Source organism: Ctenopharyngodon idella, chromosome 10 (assembly GCF_019924925.1).
Source record: "Ctenopharyngodon idella isolate HZGC_01 chromosome 10, HZGC01, whole genome shotgun sequence".
NCBI lineage: Eukaryota > Metazoa > Chordata > Actinopteri > Cypriniformes > Xenocyprididae > Ctenopharyngodon > Ctenopharyngodon idella.
Window position 1 is genome coordinate 30,606,774 of NC_067229.1, and position 12,700 is coordinate 30,619,473.

A 12,700-nucleotide genomic window follows, 5' to 3' on the forward strand; every position below is an offset into this window, starting at 1 on the left:
CTTTCCCACTTGGTGGTGTTGTGAAGTGCCCCACAGACTGTAAAAATATGGAGATCAGGCACTCATTACACTGGAGTGGTGGTGCAAGTTTATGGAAGGTCATTTATTAACACATTGCTTCCTTTGTCTTCACATATATACTGCCGTTCAAAAGTTTGAATGTTTTTGAAAGAAGACTCTTATCCAAGCCTGCATTTATTTGATGAAATACAGTAGAACAATGTAATGTAATTTATTCCTGTGATGCAAAGCTGAATTTTTAGCATTACTCCAGTTTTCAGTGAATTTCTATTCAGCTCTGCTGAATAGAGAGTTCAAAACAGCATTTATTTCATATAGAAACATTTTGTAACATTATTAATGTATTTAATCACTTTTCATTAATTTACATTTATACTTTTGAACGGTTCTGTAACATTTTTACAGCTGAAAGAGAAGCTCCTTCAAGAAACTATTAGCAAAACATGTTACACTATGTAAATATATTACAGGCATTTTATAAGGCGCTTAAACATGAACAACAGTTACACACACTGCTGACTGAAACGAATAAAAAAACTTTTCTTTATTGAAGCATCTTTCTGTTCTATTTGTGGGCTTCAGTGAGATCAGCCGACTGGACCTGGGCCTCATTATAGAGGTGTGGAACAAAGGTCTCATCTGGGACACCATGTTAGGAACAGCCTGGATCCCGCTCAAAAGCATCTGCCATTCAGAGGAGGTCAGGAGTTCCTTCACCTCTAACAATATCTTACATCATTCCATGTTAAAATACATTTCCTATGGGATGTTTTAGTTGTATCACACAGATTAATTTCAGTGAACTTAGTCATTAATTCAAGTGTTTCTAAATATTCCTCTCTTTTCTATGCATGTTCATGCTGTTTAATGTAATGAATTACCTTTCCTTTGAACAGGAGGGCCCTGGCGAATGGATATTTCTGGACTCTGAAGTTCTGATGAAGGCAGATGAGATATATGGGACTAAAAACCCAACACCACACAGAGTCCTGCTAGACACTCGCTTTGAACTGCCCTTCGGTAAGATTCACTCTTTAAAATTCCTTTGTATTATTAAAAAAAAAAAAGTGTTATTTAAAGGGGTCCTTGATTATGATTTCACTTTTTAAACTTTAGTTAGTGTGCAATGTTGTTGTTAGAGCATAAACAACATCTGCAAAGTTACAACACTCAAAGTTCAATGCAAAGGGAGATATTTTCTTTTGCGGTAATTGCTTTTTGAGGACTACAACAAATGGCTAGTAGGGACTACAACTAGCTTCTTCCCGGGTTGGTGACATCACAAACCCTAAAATTTGCATAAACCCTGCCCCCGGGAACAGGCAACAAATAGGGTGAGGCCATGTTGGGCTGCTTTAGAGAAGAGGAAGAGTTGTTGTAGTAGAGTATTGTTACCATGCGGCCATTTTACGCCGGACTGCTTCACAAACGAGGGTCAACTCAATGCTGGATTTGCACAAAAGATTAACATGACAGCACATGCTAGTTGATGAGCTGAATCAACTCCACAGCAACTACATAAATTTATCCACTAACCAGTTCAGAAACGTCCATTTGCATTCTAAAAGTTGTAACTTCTTCCTGAGTCTCTCCATCAGTGTCCGACTCCGGGTTGAACAATGTAAGGCTGAACACCGTTACTGACAATCGTCATTTTGGCTGTGTGAGATTCTCTAGCTTTGTTGTTGTTGAGCAACTGAAGCGTGAGCTGTTAAAGCTGCGCCCTCTTCTAGAAAGGGGGCTAGGAGCAGGAGCTCATTTGCATTTAAAGGGACACACACAAAAACTGTGTGTTTTTGCTCATACCCAAATAGGGGCAAATTTGACAAGCTATAATAAATGATCTGTGGGGTATTTTAAGCTGAAACTTCAGATATATTATGGGGACACCAGAAACTTATTACATCTTGTAAAAGGGGCATAATAGGTCCCCTTTAATGCATCTTATGGACCCTTTTCACATCTCTGGGGTTCTCAGAAGCGGAAGTTGTCATAGTTGGGTGAACTTCTATAGCAGTGAATGGGAGATGACAGTGAATGTAATTTTGTATTACTATTTGTTCCAATAGCAAAAGCAAAAAAAAAAAAAATTCATTAATCATTGATAGAGTTTCCACGATTTTCCAAAAGAGGGAAAAAATATAGAGATATTGATTACATTTGTCAGAAGAGAGAAAGATGTGAAATTTGCACTACGTGGAATACTTGCTATTTTATTCTGCATCCTTGTTGGAAATTAACTCTATTTCATTGGCTTTGTATTCGTACTTTGGCTTAATGACAATAAATTGAATTGAATTGAATTGAATTGAATGTGAAATTTGCCGTCACTCCCTCAGGCGTATTATTAGAGACAGCTTCGCAGCAAAGTTAATTCATTTTCAGTCATTTACTGACAAGGTAATATAACACAATATATAGTGTTATAAATGTGTATTAAATTTTTAAAAAATGAAAATATGAAAAACTTGACCAGATTTGCTAGATCAATCCCGTCTGCCTCTCTGGTGCTTTTGCTTTTCATTGATTTGTTGAATGTCATCAGGGTTGAGTGAATCTCCTTCAGGCAGCTTCTTTCTTTCTAATAAAACAGTTATCAAACTGTCTCTCCAAAATGTGTTTATCCAGTATACACTGTTATGAAGTTAAATAGTGGGTAACTTTTGTAATTTTTAAAAATGAAATGGTAAAATGTAAAAACAGGAAAAAAAAAAAAAAAAAAAAAAAAAGAAGCTTTTTAGGCATGAATGGCACTGTTTCCTGAGAATCCATGCAGCAGATAGATAAAAGGAGACTTGAGCTATTCAGTTGCTGGTTGAATTATCACTTTGATTTTCACCTTTTTGTGTCACAAAAATATTTAAATTTTTGCCAGCTGTGTCTTCATTGTGAGTGGAGCTATGGGCTGTAAATAAAGTGCAGCGATGGTGCAGGTTGTTGGGATGTGAAAGGTCGAACCTTCGTAAGCGGCGCATTTGGCCTGGGTACCTGCCATTGATCCCATTCATAAGCCTGACTGTTTTATCCGAGCACTTTGAAGCTGCTACTCCTCGTGTTCAGTATCCCATGTGCCTTCAAAGGACACTGCACACAGTATCTTAGGCTTTGTTCACATTGCAACCAATTCCAAATTGTTTTCAAATCAGGGCTGACAGCATTTTCGTTTGGCAATGAAATTGGATCTGATTGTTCAGTGATCAATAAATATAAATCACAGTGAAAAAAAAAAAAGAAAAAAAAAAAAAACCATTGGTGAGGGACGTACTTTGAAAAATGTTCACTCTGTAATTATTTGTGAAATTTACTAGCAATTTCTAAGAAACAGCAGCACATTGAAACTTTGAAGTAGAAAGGCTTAAATAATATTTTCTTGTCAAACGTACTCCAATAATCTTTGTTTTATTCACAACTTCGAAAAATTCTTATTAAAGTGTAGCTATGATAACGACTGTAAAACATAAAAGACTCTTATCCTTCAAACTTTAAGATTTAATCTGGTTTCTACATATGAATGTGCTTTATATGGTCTCTTTGCTGCAAACACATAAACAGATTTCAGTATTTATTTTATTTATTTATTTATTTTGCTACCTGTATGACTTTTTGTTAAATGGTTGCACAAAGTATGTCTACACATACTAGAATTTTATTAAAGGGTTAGTTCACCCAAAAATGAAAATTATGTCATTAATTAATCACCCTCATGTCATTCTACACCCGTAAGACCTTTGTTCATCTTCGGAACTCAAATTAAGATATTTTTGATGAAATCCGATGGCTCAGTGAGGCCTCCATTGACAGCAAGATAATTAACACTTTCAAACTTTAGTTACTTTTTCCAGAAAGTTACTAAAGACATATTTAAAACAGTTCATGTGACTACAGTGGTTCAACCTTAATATTATGAAGCGACGAGAATACTTTTTTTGCGCCAAAAAAAACCAAAATGAACGACTTTATTCAACAATAACTAGTGATTGGGGATTTCAAAAACACTGCTTCATGAAGCTTCGAAGCTTTACGAATCTTTTGTTTTGAATCAGTGGTTCGGAGCATGTATCAAACTGCCAAAGTCACGTGATTTCAGTAAACGAGGCTTTGTTATGTCATAAGTGTTTCGAAACATTCGCATGACTTTGGCAGTTTGATACACACTCTGAACCACTGCTGCAAAACAAAAGATTTGTAAAGCTTCGAAGCTTCATGAAGCAGTGTTTTGAAATCCCCCATCATTACATATTGTTGAATAAAGGTTTTTTTTTTTTTTTTTTTTTTTTTTTTTGGCACAAAAAGTATTCTCATCGCTTCATAACATGTAGTCACATGAACTGTTTAAAATATGTCTTTAGTAACTTTATGGGCATTTGAAAAAGTTAATTATCTTGCTGTCAATGGAGGCCTCACTAAACCATCTGATTTTATCAAAAATATCTTAATTTGTGTTCTGAAGATGAACGAAGGTCTTACAGGTGTGGAACAACATGAAGGTGAGTAATTAATGACAGAATTTTCATTTTTGAGTGAACTAACCCTTTAATGCCTACACTCTTAAAAATTAAGGTTTCCAAAAGGGGTTTTTGAAGTAGAAGAACCATATTTGGTTCCTTTCAGTGAACCGTTGAGTTCTTAAAAGAACCATGTTTTTTCATGCCCCTTAATGTTTTGCAATAAATAGAGCTTTAGTTGGACAGCACAAGATCCCTTTGTCCCTGTACTTGCTTTTAAAGTGAAGTGTCATGTAATGTGTTTTTTTTTAAACTGCCGAACTATTTTTGAGGTCCCTCGGCCAAGTAGCTCATTATACATTTAAAAGGGCTGAATACATAATCATAACGTCTTAGCACATTTATATGGTTTGCATGAAGTTTTATGTCTTAGACTGCAACACTCATGACTCACTACCTCTTTTGCAGAAATCCCAGAGGATGAAGCTCGATACTGGACCGGCAAACTGGAACGCATCAATGCTATGGGCATTCACGATGAGGTAAGACCTGTGCATGTGCAACAAAACAACAGCATGACTTCAATATTTCAGTACATGGGGATTTAGTACCCAAACAACAGTTCACGCTGAATGTCGTTGCCATATAATTTAATGAGAAGAGATTGACGAGGTGGCATGACAATTTTAGGAATGCATTCACATTGTGTTTTGCATTTGAAAGCAAAGTGTAGACGATGTTTACCAGAAATCACAAAATTACTTTATTTAGCATTGCTTACATTATGTATTTTACTTTGGAGTAATATGAGCATAACTAAAGAGACTAGATACATTTTGAGAGAAAAAATTACATTTTTGATGACCATTATTTTTCTTCTGTCTAAAAATTCAAGATCATAGCTGTGAGATTGTGGGTAATTGTAACACTAGTTATGAAATAGAAAGTGTATGAATGAATTTAAAAATATTTAAATGTCTGTTGAACTTGATATCATCCAATTATCTTATTTTTGACTATTATATTTTTAAATGGTTATTAACATATTTAATGTACCACTTTAATATCTCACTTTGACTTTCTGCTTTAAAAACACGTCATCCCTGACAGCTAAAAGTATTTGTACCATAGAGCTGTAAACTATTCAGTAATATTAATTTTCAGTGGTTAAACTTGATTATAAGGTGTCTTTGTTACACTGTAATTATACATTTAAGTATGTACTTACCATAGGGTTAGGGAGATTTAAGGTTTGTTCTGGTTTAGGGTTAGTTGCATGTAATTATGCATAATTTATAGTCAGTATTACTATAGTAACTACGTGTAACATATTTAACAGGAGAACATTGTAAAAAAGTGTTACCTTTTAAGTTTTAAAATGTTATGTTATTACTTGAAGGTGTCCTGTAATTTGAGTTGGGTGAATATCATTTATATCTGAACCACCATCACCCTTTTGTAAAACACCATAAATTTGTCATTATCTAATTTTTCATTATTTAGTTTGTCTATTCTTACTTACTTTTTGCACTTATAAATTCTTATATTAAATAATGTAGGTGGATTTGTTGTAGTCTGTGAGTTATAAATGCAGGTCTAATTATATATATATATGTTTTTTTTTCTCCTCTGTTTCCCTCTTGGTTATCTAATAATTAGCGTCACAGGATTGGTATGGGATCAGCATGTGTGTGTACTTTGAGCAGTGATTTTTTTTTTTTTTTTTTTTTTTTTTTGCTGTCTATTAATGTGACCAGATTAATAAAACATATATATGGGTAATTGTCCATGACCTTGCGTTATAATCATCATCAAGATTTTTGCTAAATATTTATGTGTATAAGAAATGTGTCTAGACCTCGACTGATTCATTTTAAATGGTCCTGTGGTGTGACAATTTATAATAGTACAAAAGTACAAATATTCCATGTAGTCCCTCTAATACATACAAGGTCATAAAAACTGCATGCATGATTTATTTTTAAACAATTATCAGCATGCTGTTCAAATACTTGTAGTTTGAAATTGACATGTCCTGTGGTGTGACATGTTATACTCCAAGTATTTAATATTTGATTTTTTTTTTTCTTGTTTTGTAAAGCGACCTTGGGTTTTGGAAAGGTTCGCTAATGAAATAAAAATATAATTATTATTACAGCAGATGTTTATCAGTGTAATCATGTATCCATGTCCAATAATTGACATCTTCTGCAAAATCAAGCCAATTAAAGGTAGTCCTTAAATTAACCAGTTTTACGATATATATCATATTGTATTTGTTTGAAGTGAGTTTTGCAGTGGATGTGCATGCAATTTAATGGTTATTTATTGGAATATGCATGTCCAGTAACTGAGGTTGTTAACAATTAGTTTCCTAAGCATACTTTATACTTTTTTCATGTTTACTCTTATCCTCTTCTTTTTCTCTCCTTGTGTTAGTTTCCCTTACAGGATGAAGTAGCGGGACGCCCTCTGCCCTGTGCTGCCTCTCAATGCTGTGAGTGACAACATCTCACACTAGATGGAGCCACGGCATCATGCATGATGCTTCACTCCTTTATCTTCACATGCCTCTTCTTGTCACCTTCGAGTAGTGTATATGTTAACATACAATCTGTTCACTGCATATCTGTTTACATATATTCACTAAAGCATCTTGCATTTGTATCAAAGACAAGAAAATTCACATTAGAACCAAAATGTCAGTTTTTGTAAATGATTTTGTTTTTGCACATCTTCTCTCACTCTTGATTTTTAACCTCACCAGGCAACTATTTTGGATGGGCCGACAGCCAGAGTATGTTATTCTACATATAGTAACCCTTTACTCTAGATTATTCCCTAGAACTTCCCTGGACCCTTAAAATTACTTCTGTACTTTTATATGTGCCCTAAGTGTTGAGATTTGCAGGCACACTTGCATAGATAAAATCTCAATACAACCCCACAGATTTTACACAGATTTTTACATTTTATAAATATTTTTTTGCATGGCAAATGTAAATATTGGCAGCTAGGTTTATAATAACAAGCTCTTTAATGTTAAAATTGTGTTGAAATATTTAAAAAGGTGTAAAAAAAAAAAATAAATAGCTGAAAATATTTGACCATAAAAACCTGATAGTTTAATTATATGATTAAAATTTAGACTCACCTTATTTTACTGGGTAATGCTTCATGAAAAGCATCTTCCAAGTAAATAAGGGATGATATAGGTTTTAGAGGTTTTTACATACTCTGTATATGCCATTTTCAAATTTTAGACAAACTCCTGTTTGTACATCTTGCTCAGTTTCTAAAATATTTATTTGACCGCAGTGTAGATTTGCATCCTGTAAAACCTTAGTTATGCATTGCACACATTCTATTCTAGGAAACCGTAATTTACATAAATATTTGGATGCTTTGTTTAAATGGGATGCACCTTTTTCCCAAATTTCCTTGAATTTTTACCCTGTTGAGATAATGATTTGTTCTTTGTGTACATTGTGAGCTCCCTGTTTCAGTTGTCCTGCATTTACTTCCTTCTACTCTTTTATATTGTGTGGCTACTTTGTTTCAGAGAGACACATTTGATTTCACTTGGATAATCAAAAAGATTTAGTTTTACAATTTTCAAGTAATCTGTTATATATTTATTTGAATATATATGTATACATAAGTATGTGTGTGTGTGTATATGTATATATGTGTGTATATATATATATATATATATATATGTATGTATATATATATGTATGTATATATATATGTATGTATATATATATATATATGTATGTATATATATGTATGTATGTGTATATATATGTATGTATGTATATATATATAATGTATGTATGTATGTATGTATGTGTGTGTGTGTGTGTGTGTGTGTGTGTGTGTGTATATATATATATATATATAATATATATATAATATACAGTGCCCTCCACAAATATTGGCACCCTTAGTAAATATGAGCAAAGGCAGCTGTGAAAATAAATCTGCATTGTTTATCCTTTTGCTTTCGTTCAAAACATTCACAAAATTCTAACCTTTCATCGAAGTAAAACAATTGAAAGTGGGGGGGAACTCACATTATGAAATGCATGTTTATCTCCAATACATGTTGGCCACAATTATTGGCACCCCTAGAAATTCTTATGAGTAAGATATCTCTGAAGTATATTCCCATTCATATTTAATTTTTTTTTTTTTTTTTAGCACACCAGGGTGACTAGGAGCATGAAATTGTCCAGCCATGATTTCCTGTTCCACAGGAGTATAATTATGTGTAAACACAAAGGCCAAATTCCCTTAATCATTCATCACAATGAGAAAAACAAATAATATAGTTCTGATGTGCAGCAAAAGATGGTTGAGCTTCACAAAATAGAAAATGGCTATAAGAAAAAAGCTAAAGCATTGAAAATCCCCATTTCCACCATCAGGGCAATAATTAAGTTCCAATCAACTAAAGATGTTACAAATCTGCCTGGAAGAGGACGTGTGTCTATATCGTCCTAATGCACAGTGAGGAGGAAAGTTTGAGTGGACAAAGACTCTCCAAGGATCACAGCTGGAGAATTGCGTCTTGAGTCTCAGAAAGCCTAAAGAAAATGATCAAACAGCACCTACATCCCACAAGTTTTTCAGGAGGATTTCAAGAAAAAATCCTCTGCTCTCATCCAGAAACAATCTCCAGCATATTCATTTGTCAGACAAGACTGGAACTTCAAAAGGGACCTGGTTCTATGGTCAGATGAAACTAAAAAAAGAGCTTTTTGGCAGCAAACCCACCAGATGGGTTTGGTGCACACATGGATAAAAAGTACCCCATGCCCACGGTTAAATATACTGCTGGATCTTTAATGTTGTGGGCCTATTTTTCTGCTGGAGGTCCTGGACATCTTGTTCAGATACATGGCATCATGGATTCTATCAAATACTAACAGATTAAAATCAAAACCTGACCGCTTCTGCCAGAAATCTTATAATGGGCCGTGATTGGATCTTCCATCGGGACAATGATCCAAAACAAACATCAAAACCAACACAAAAATGTGTCACTGAGCACAAAATGAAGCTTCTGCCATGGCCATCCCAGTCCCCTGACCTGAACCCTAAAGAAAATGAGTGAAGTGAACTAAAGAGAAGCACCACCAACATGGAGCTGGGAATCTGAAGGATCTGTAGAGATTCTGTATGAAGGAATGGTCTCTGATATCTTGTCAGGTGTTCTCCAAACTCATCAGGTATTTTAGAAGAACACTCAGAGCAGTTATCTTGGGAAAAGGACGTTGCAATAATTGGGTGCCAATAATTGTGGCCAACGTGAACTAGCATTTATTTCATAATGAATTTTTTGAATGAAAGATCAAAAGTATAAACAATGCAGATTTATTTTCATTGCCGCCTTTGCTTATATTATACTAAGGGTGCCAATAAGTGTTGAGGGCACTGTGTTTGCGGTATTTCCATCCTGACCTTTCTGCCTCACCCTATCTAGCTTTGGATGACCTGGACAGTGCGGTGGATGATCGAGACAGTGACTATAGGAGTGAGACAAGCAGTAGTTTGCCTCCCCGCTACCACACCACAGCCCAGCCTAACTCTTCACTTCACCAGTATCCCATGGGGCCACGCTTTCAGCATCACATGGACTCCTGTGCTGACTCTTTGCACAGCTTTGAATTTGACTATAGGGATCACCATGCAAGCAGGTACGTTCAGTTACTATAAGTACAGTATGCATGCATGCATACTATTTATCTTGTTACTTTGTGTACACCTGCACCTGTTTTACACTTTTAGCACTGAACGTAATGATTTTGGGACAGATATGTCAATAAATCAGTTCTAAAAAATATGTAACATATATTAAGTAATATAAATATTTTTTATAATTATCTTTTTTTTTTTGTTTGTTTGTTTGTTTGTTTGTTTTAGATTCATTGTTTTGTGTTCTGGCAAATATCCTGCTGGTTGCAGATCATCCTTGTTTGTTATGCTCAACATTTAAACTTGCAATCTGAGAATGGATTTCTAGACTATTAGACTTGTGATTTGTGTAAGAGAAAAAACTGAAATGTGGTATTCCGAGATTGTGGTTAATCAGAGTCTCTTGTGTGGCCCAGCACAGAGTTAATCCGGATAATTCTATTGCATCAGATCCCTTTTAAAAAAATACAGACGAGAGATTGTATTTCTTGTGATCATTAAGTTATGGTTGGGGGAGGGGGGTATTAAAAATCTATTTGTCAGTGAGGTGAAAGGCATTTCATGGTATTATAAGGAATGTACAACTTTACTTAAACTGCAAAGCTTTGTCATTGCTTTAGTGCATCACTATTATCATGTTTTTGCTGTCAGCAGCTTTTATCTCTAATGTTGAAATACATTTTTCTCTTCCTTTTTTTCCCCCTACCTTTTTTATCCTCTTCCATCCTTTTTAATCTCCACTAGAGTTCCTAATCAGAGGGGTAGAGTTAGGATTGTCCCAGTAGATTCAGGCATGGGTGTGGAGGATTGGGAGATCAAATACAAACCACAGGGTAAAAGTACCCTGGGTGATTTCCTTGATAGCGAGAAACAGACATGGATTGAGGAGCATGACAGACAAGATGATCTTGTTCATATTGAAAAGGCTTACAATGACCCTATAGTCAACCAGCTGTCTCCAATAAAAAATAAAAATGCTTCATTAAATTCTGCTTACCCAGAAGGCTATGCCACTATTGACCGAAGGCGAAAGAAAAAAATCCGTGACCCAGGAGGACTGGAGCATGTCGGAGCAGAGCATTTCCCTCCCGATCTTGCATTTCTTCGTCAAAAACGAAGCGAGCTTGTGTTGCGTCAAGTGAAAGAAATGGAAGAGGCTGATGAAAACATGATGCCATGCCTGAAACCATACAAAAATGGCTTACTTTACAAAACTAGAATGTGGGCCAAAAACAAGCTAGAAAACACACTGGAGAATTATGTCGCATATCAAGAGGAAGAAGCAGCTAGACTGAGGGAAGATGTAGGCTTTGATTCTGAGGGCTCAGATGAGCTACAATATTCCATTGGCTCTGAGGAGGAGTTAGAGGAAATGACCTCTTTAGCTAAGGCACTCAGGAGTGAGGAGAGGAGGAATTACAGCCACTATGGATATCTCTCAACATATGGCAGCCAAACTGAGAGGCTTCAAGGTTACCGTGATAAGAAAAGTGGAAAGTGTAAAATTGGTGGATGGGCTCCAGAGGTCATGCTGTCTCCTGTAGAGGAACCTAGTGATGAATATGTTGATCCTATGGATGAACTGCAGTGCCTGGTTGAAACTGTATCAGAATATCTAGCTGAAAAAGAAGAGGAGATCAGTAAATATGGATCCTTACCCAAGTCTAACAAATCAAGGCTGTCATCTCAGGGTAGTGCAAGAACAGAATCTGTTGATGAGCAAGGGATCACCTCTAAGGAAGTAAAAGAAAAACCCATAGATGCCAAAGAACAAAATTCAAGTGGTGCTTCTGACCATGGAGTGGCAGGGATGAAGAATGCCATGAGCTCATTATTTAGCTCTTTAACAGATAAAGTTGTGTTAAGCTCAAAACAAGTGGAGTCTAAGTCTGTTGAACAATCAGAGGCACCAAGTAGTGTTCCAGTTACTTCTGGTATATCAAAATTGTTTTCCTTCATGCCAAAGTCTGCAAGTCCCACACCAGTAGCTGTGGTATCACCTACTCAGGATCCTCAGTCTGATAGGAAGTTTTCAATGCTATCTCTTTCATCTTCCCAGCCATCTGATGCCAACTTACAAGGGGTAGAACAGTCAACTCAACCAATCAGAAATGAGTACAACAAATACAGTGCTGTCACAGCTCACAAAGAGATACCATCCTCTGTGAATTCAGTGCTGGAAAATGGGAACATTTTCACTGGAGAAAATGTTATGAATAGAATGGATAAAAGTTATTTTCAGAAAGATTTTGATGCAAGGGAAAAGAAGCCAGGTGAACAGTCCAGAGTTTTGAATGGCAATACAAATCACAGTAAAATGTCAAATGCATATCAAGTCGCTAATGGCGAAAACCTTAAAATGCCTAAAACTACCTCTAATGCGATAAATAGTGAGAAAACGCACATTAAGCCTCTAACACAAAAATCAGCCGAGGAGTCAGGATTTTTTAGTCCTTTTAAGAAATCTCTCAGTTCATTAATCTTACCTGGACATCCAGTGCCTCCTCAGACTCAAACACAGACAGTTTTTCCTG

General features: G+C 35.5%; 1 protein-coding gene across 1 annotated transcript in view; it reads left to right on the plus strand.

Moving 5' to 3' along the window:
* The window catches only part of unc13bb (unc-13 homolog Bb (C. elegans)), a 94,041-nt gene that overhangs the window by 27,437 nt on the left and 53,904 nt on the right, over window positions 1–12,700 (plus strand). The window contains exons 4-8 of the mRNA XM_051908488.1: window positions 604–721; window positions 918–1,041; window positions 4,935–5,008; window positions 6,906–6,963; window positions 9,955–10,168. Of these exons, the coding sequence (XP_051764448.1) occupies window positions 604–721; window positions 918–1,041; window positions 4,935–5,008; window positions 6,906–6,963; window positions 9,955–10,168 (588 nt within the window). The remainder of the gene's footprint in view (window positions 1–603; window positions 722–917; window positions 1,042–4,934; window positions 5,009–6,905; window positions 6,964–9,954; window positions 10,169–12,700) is intronic.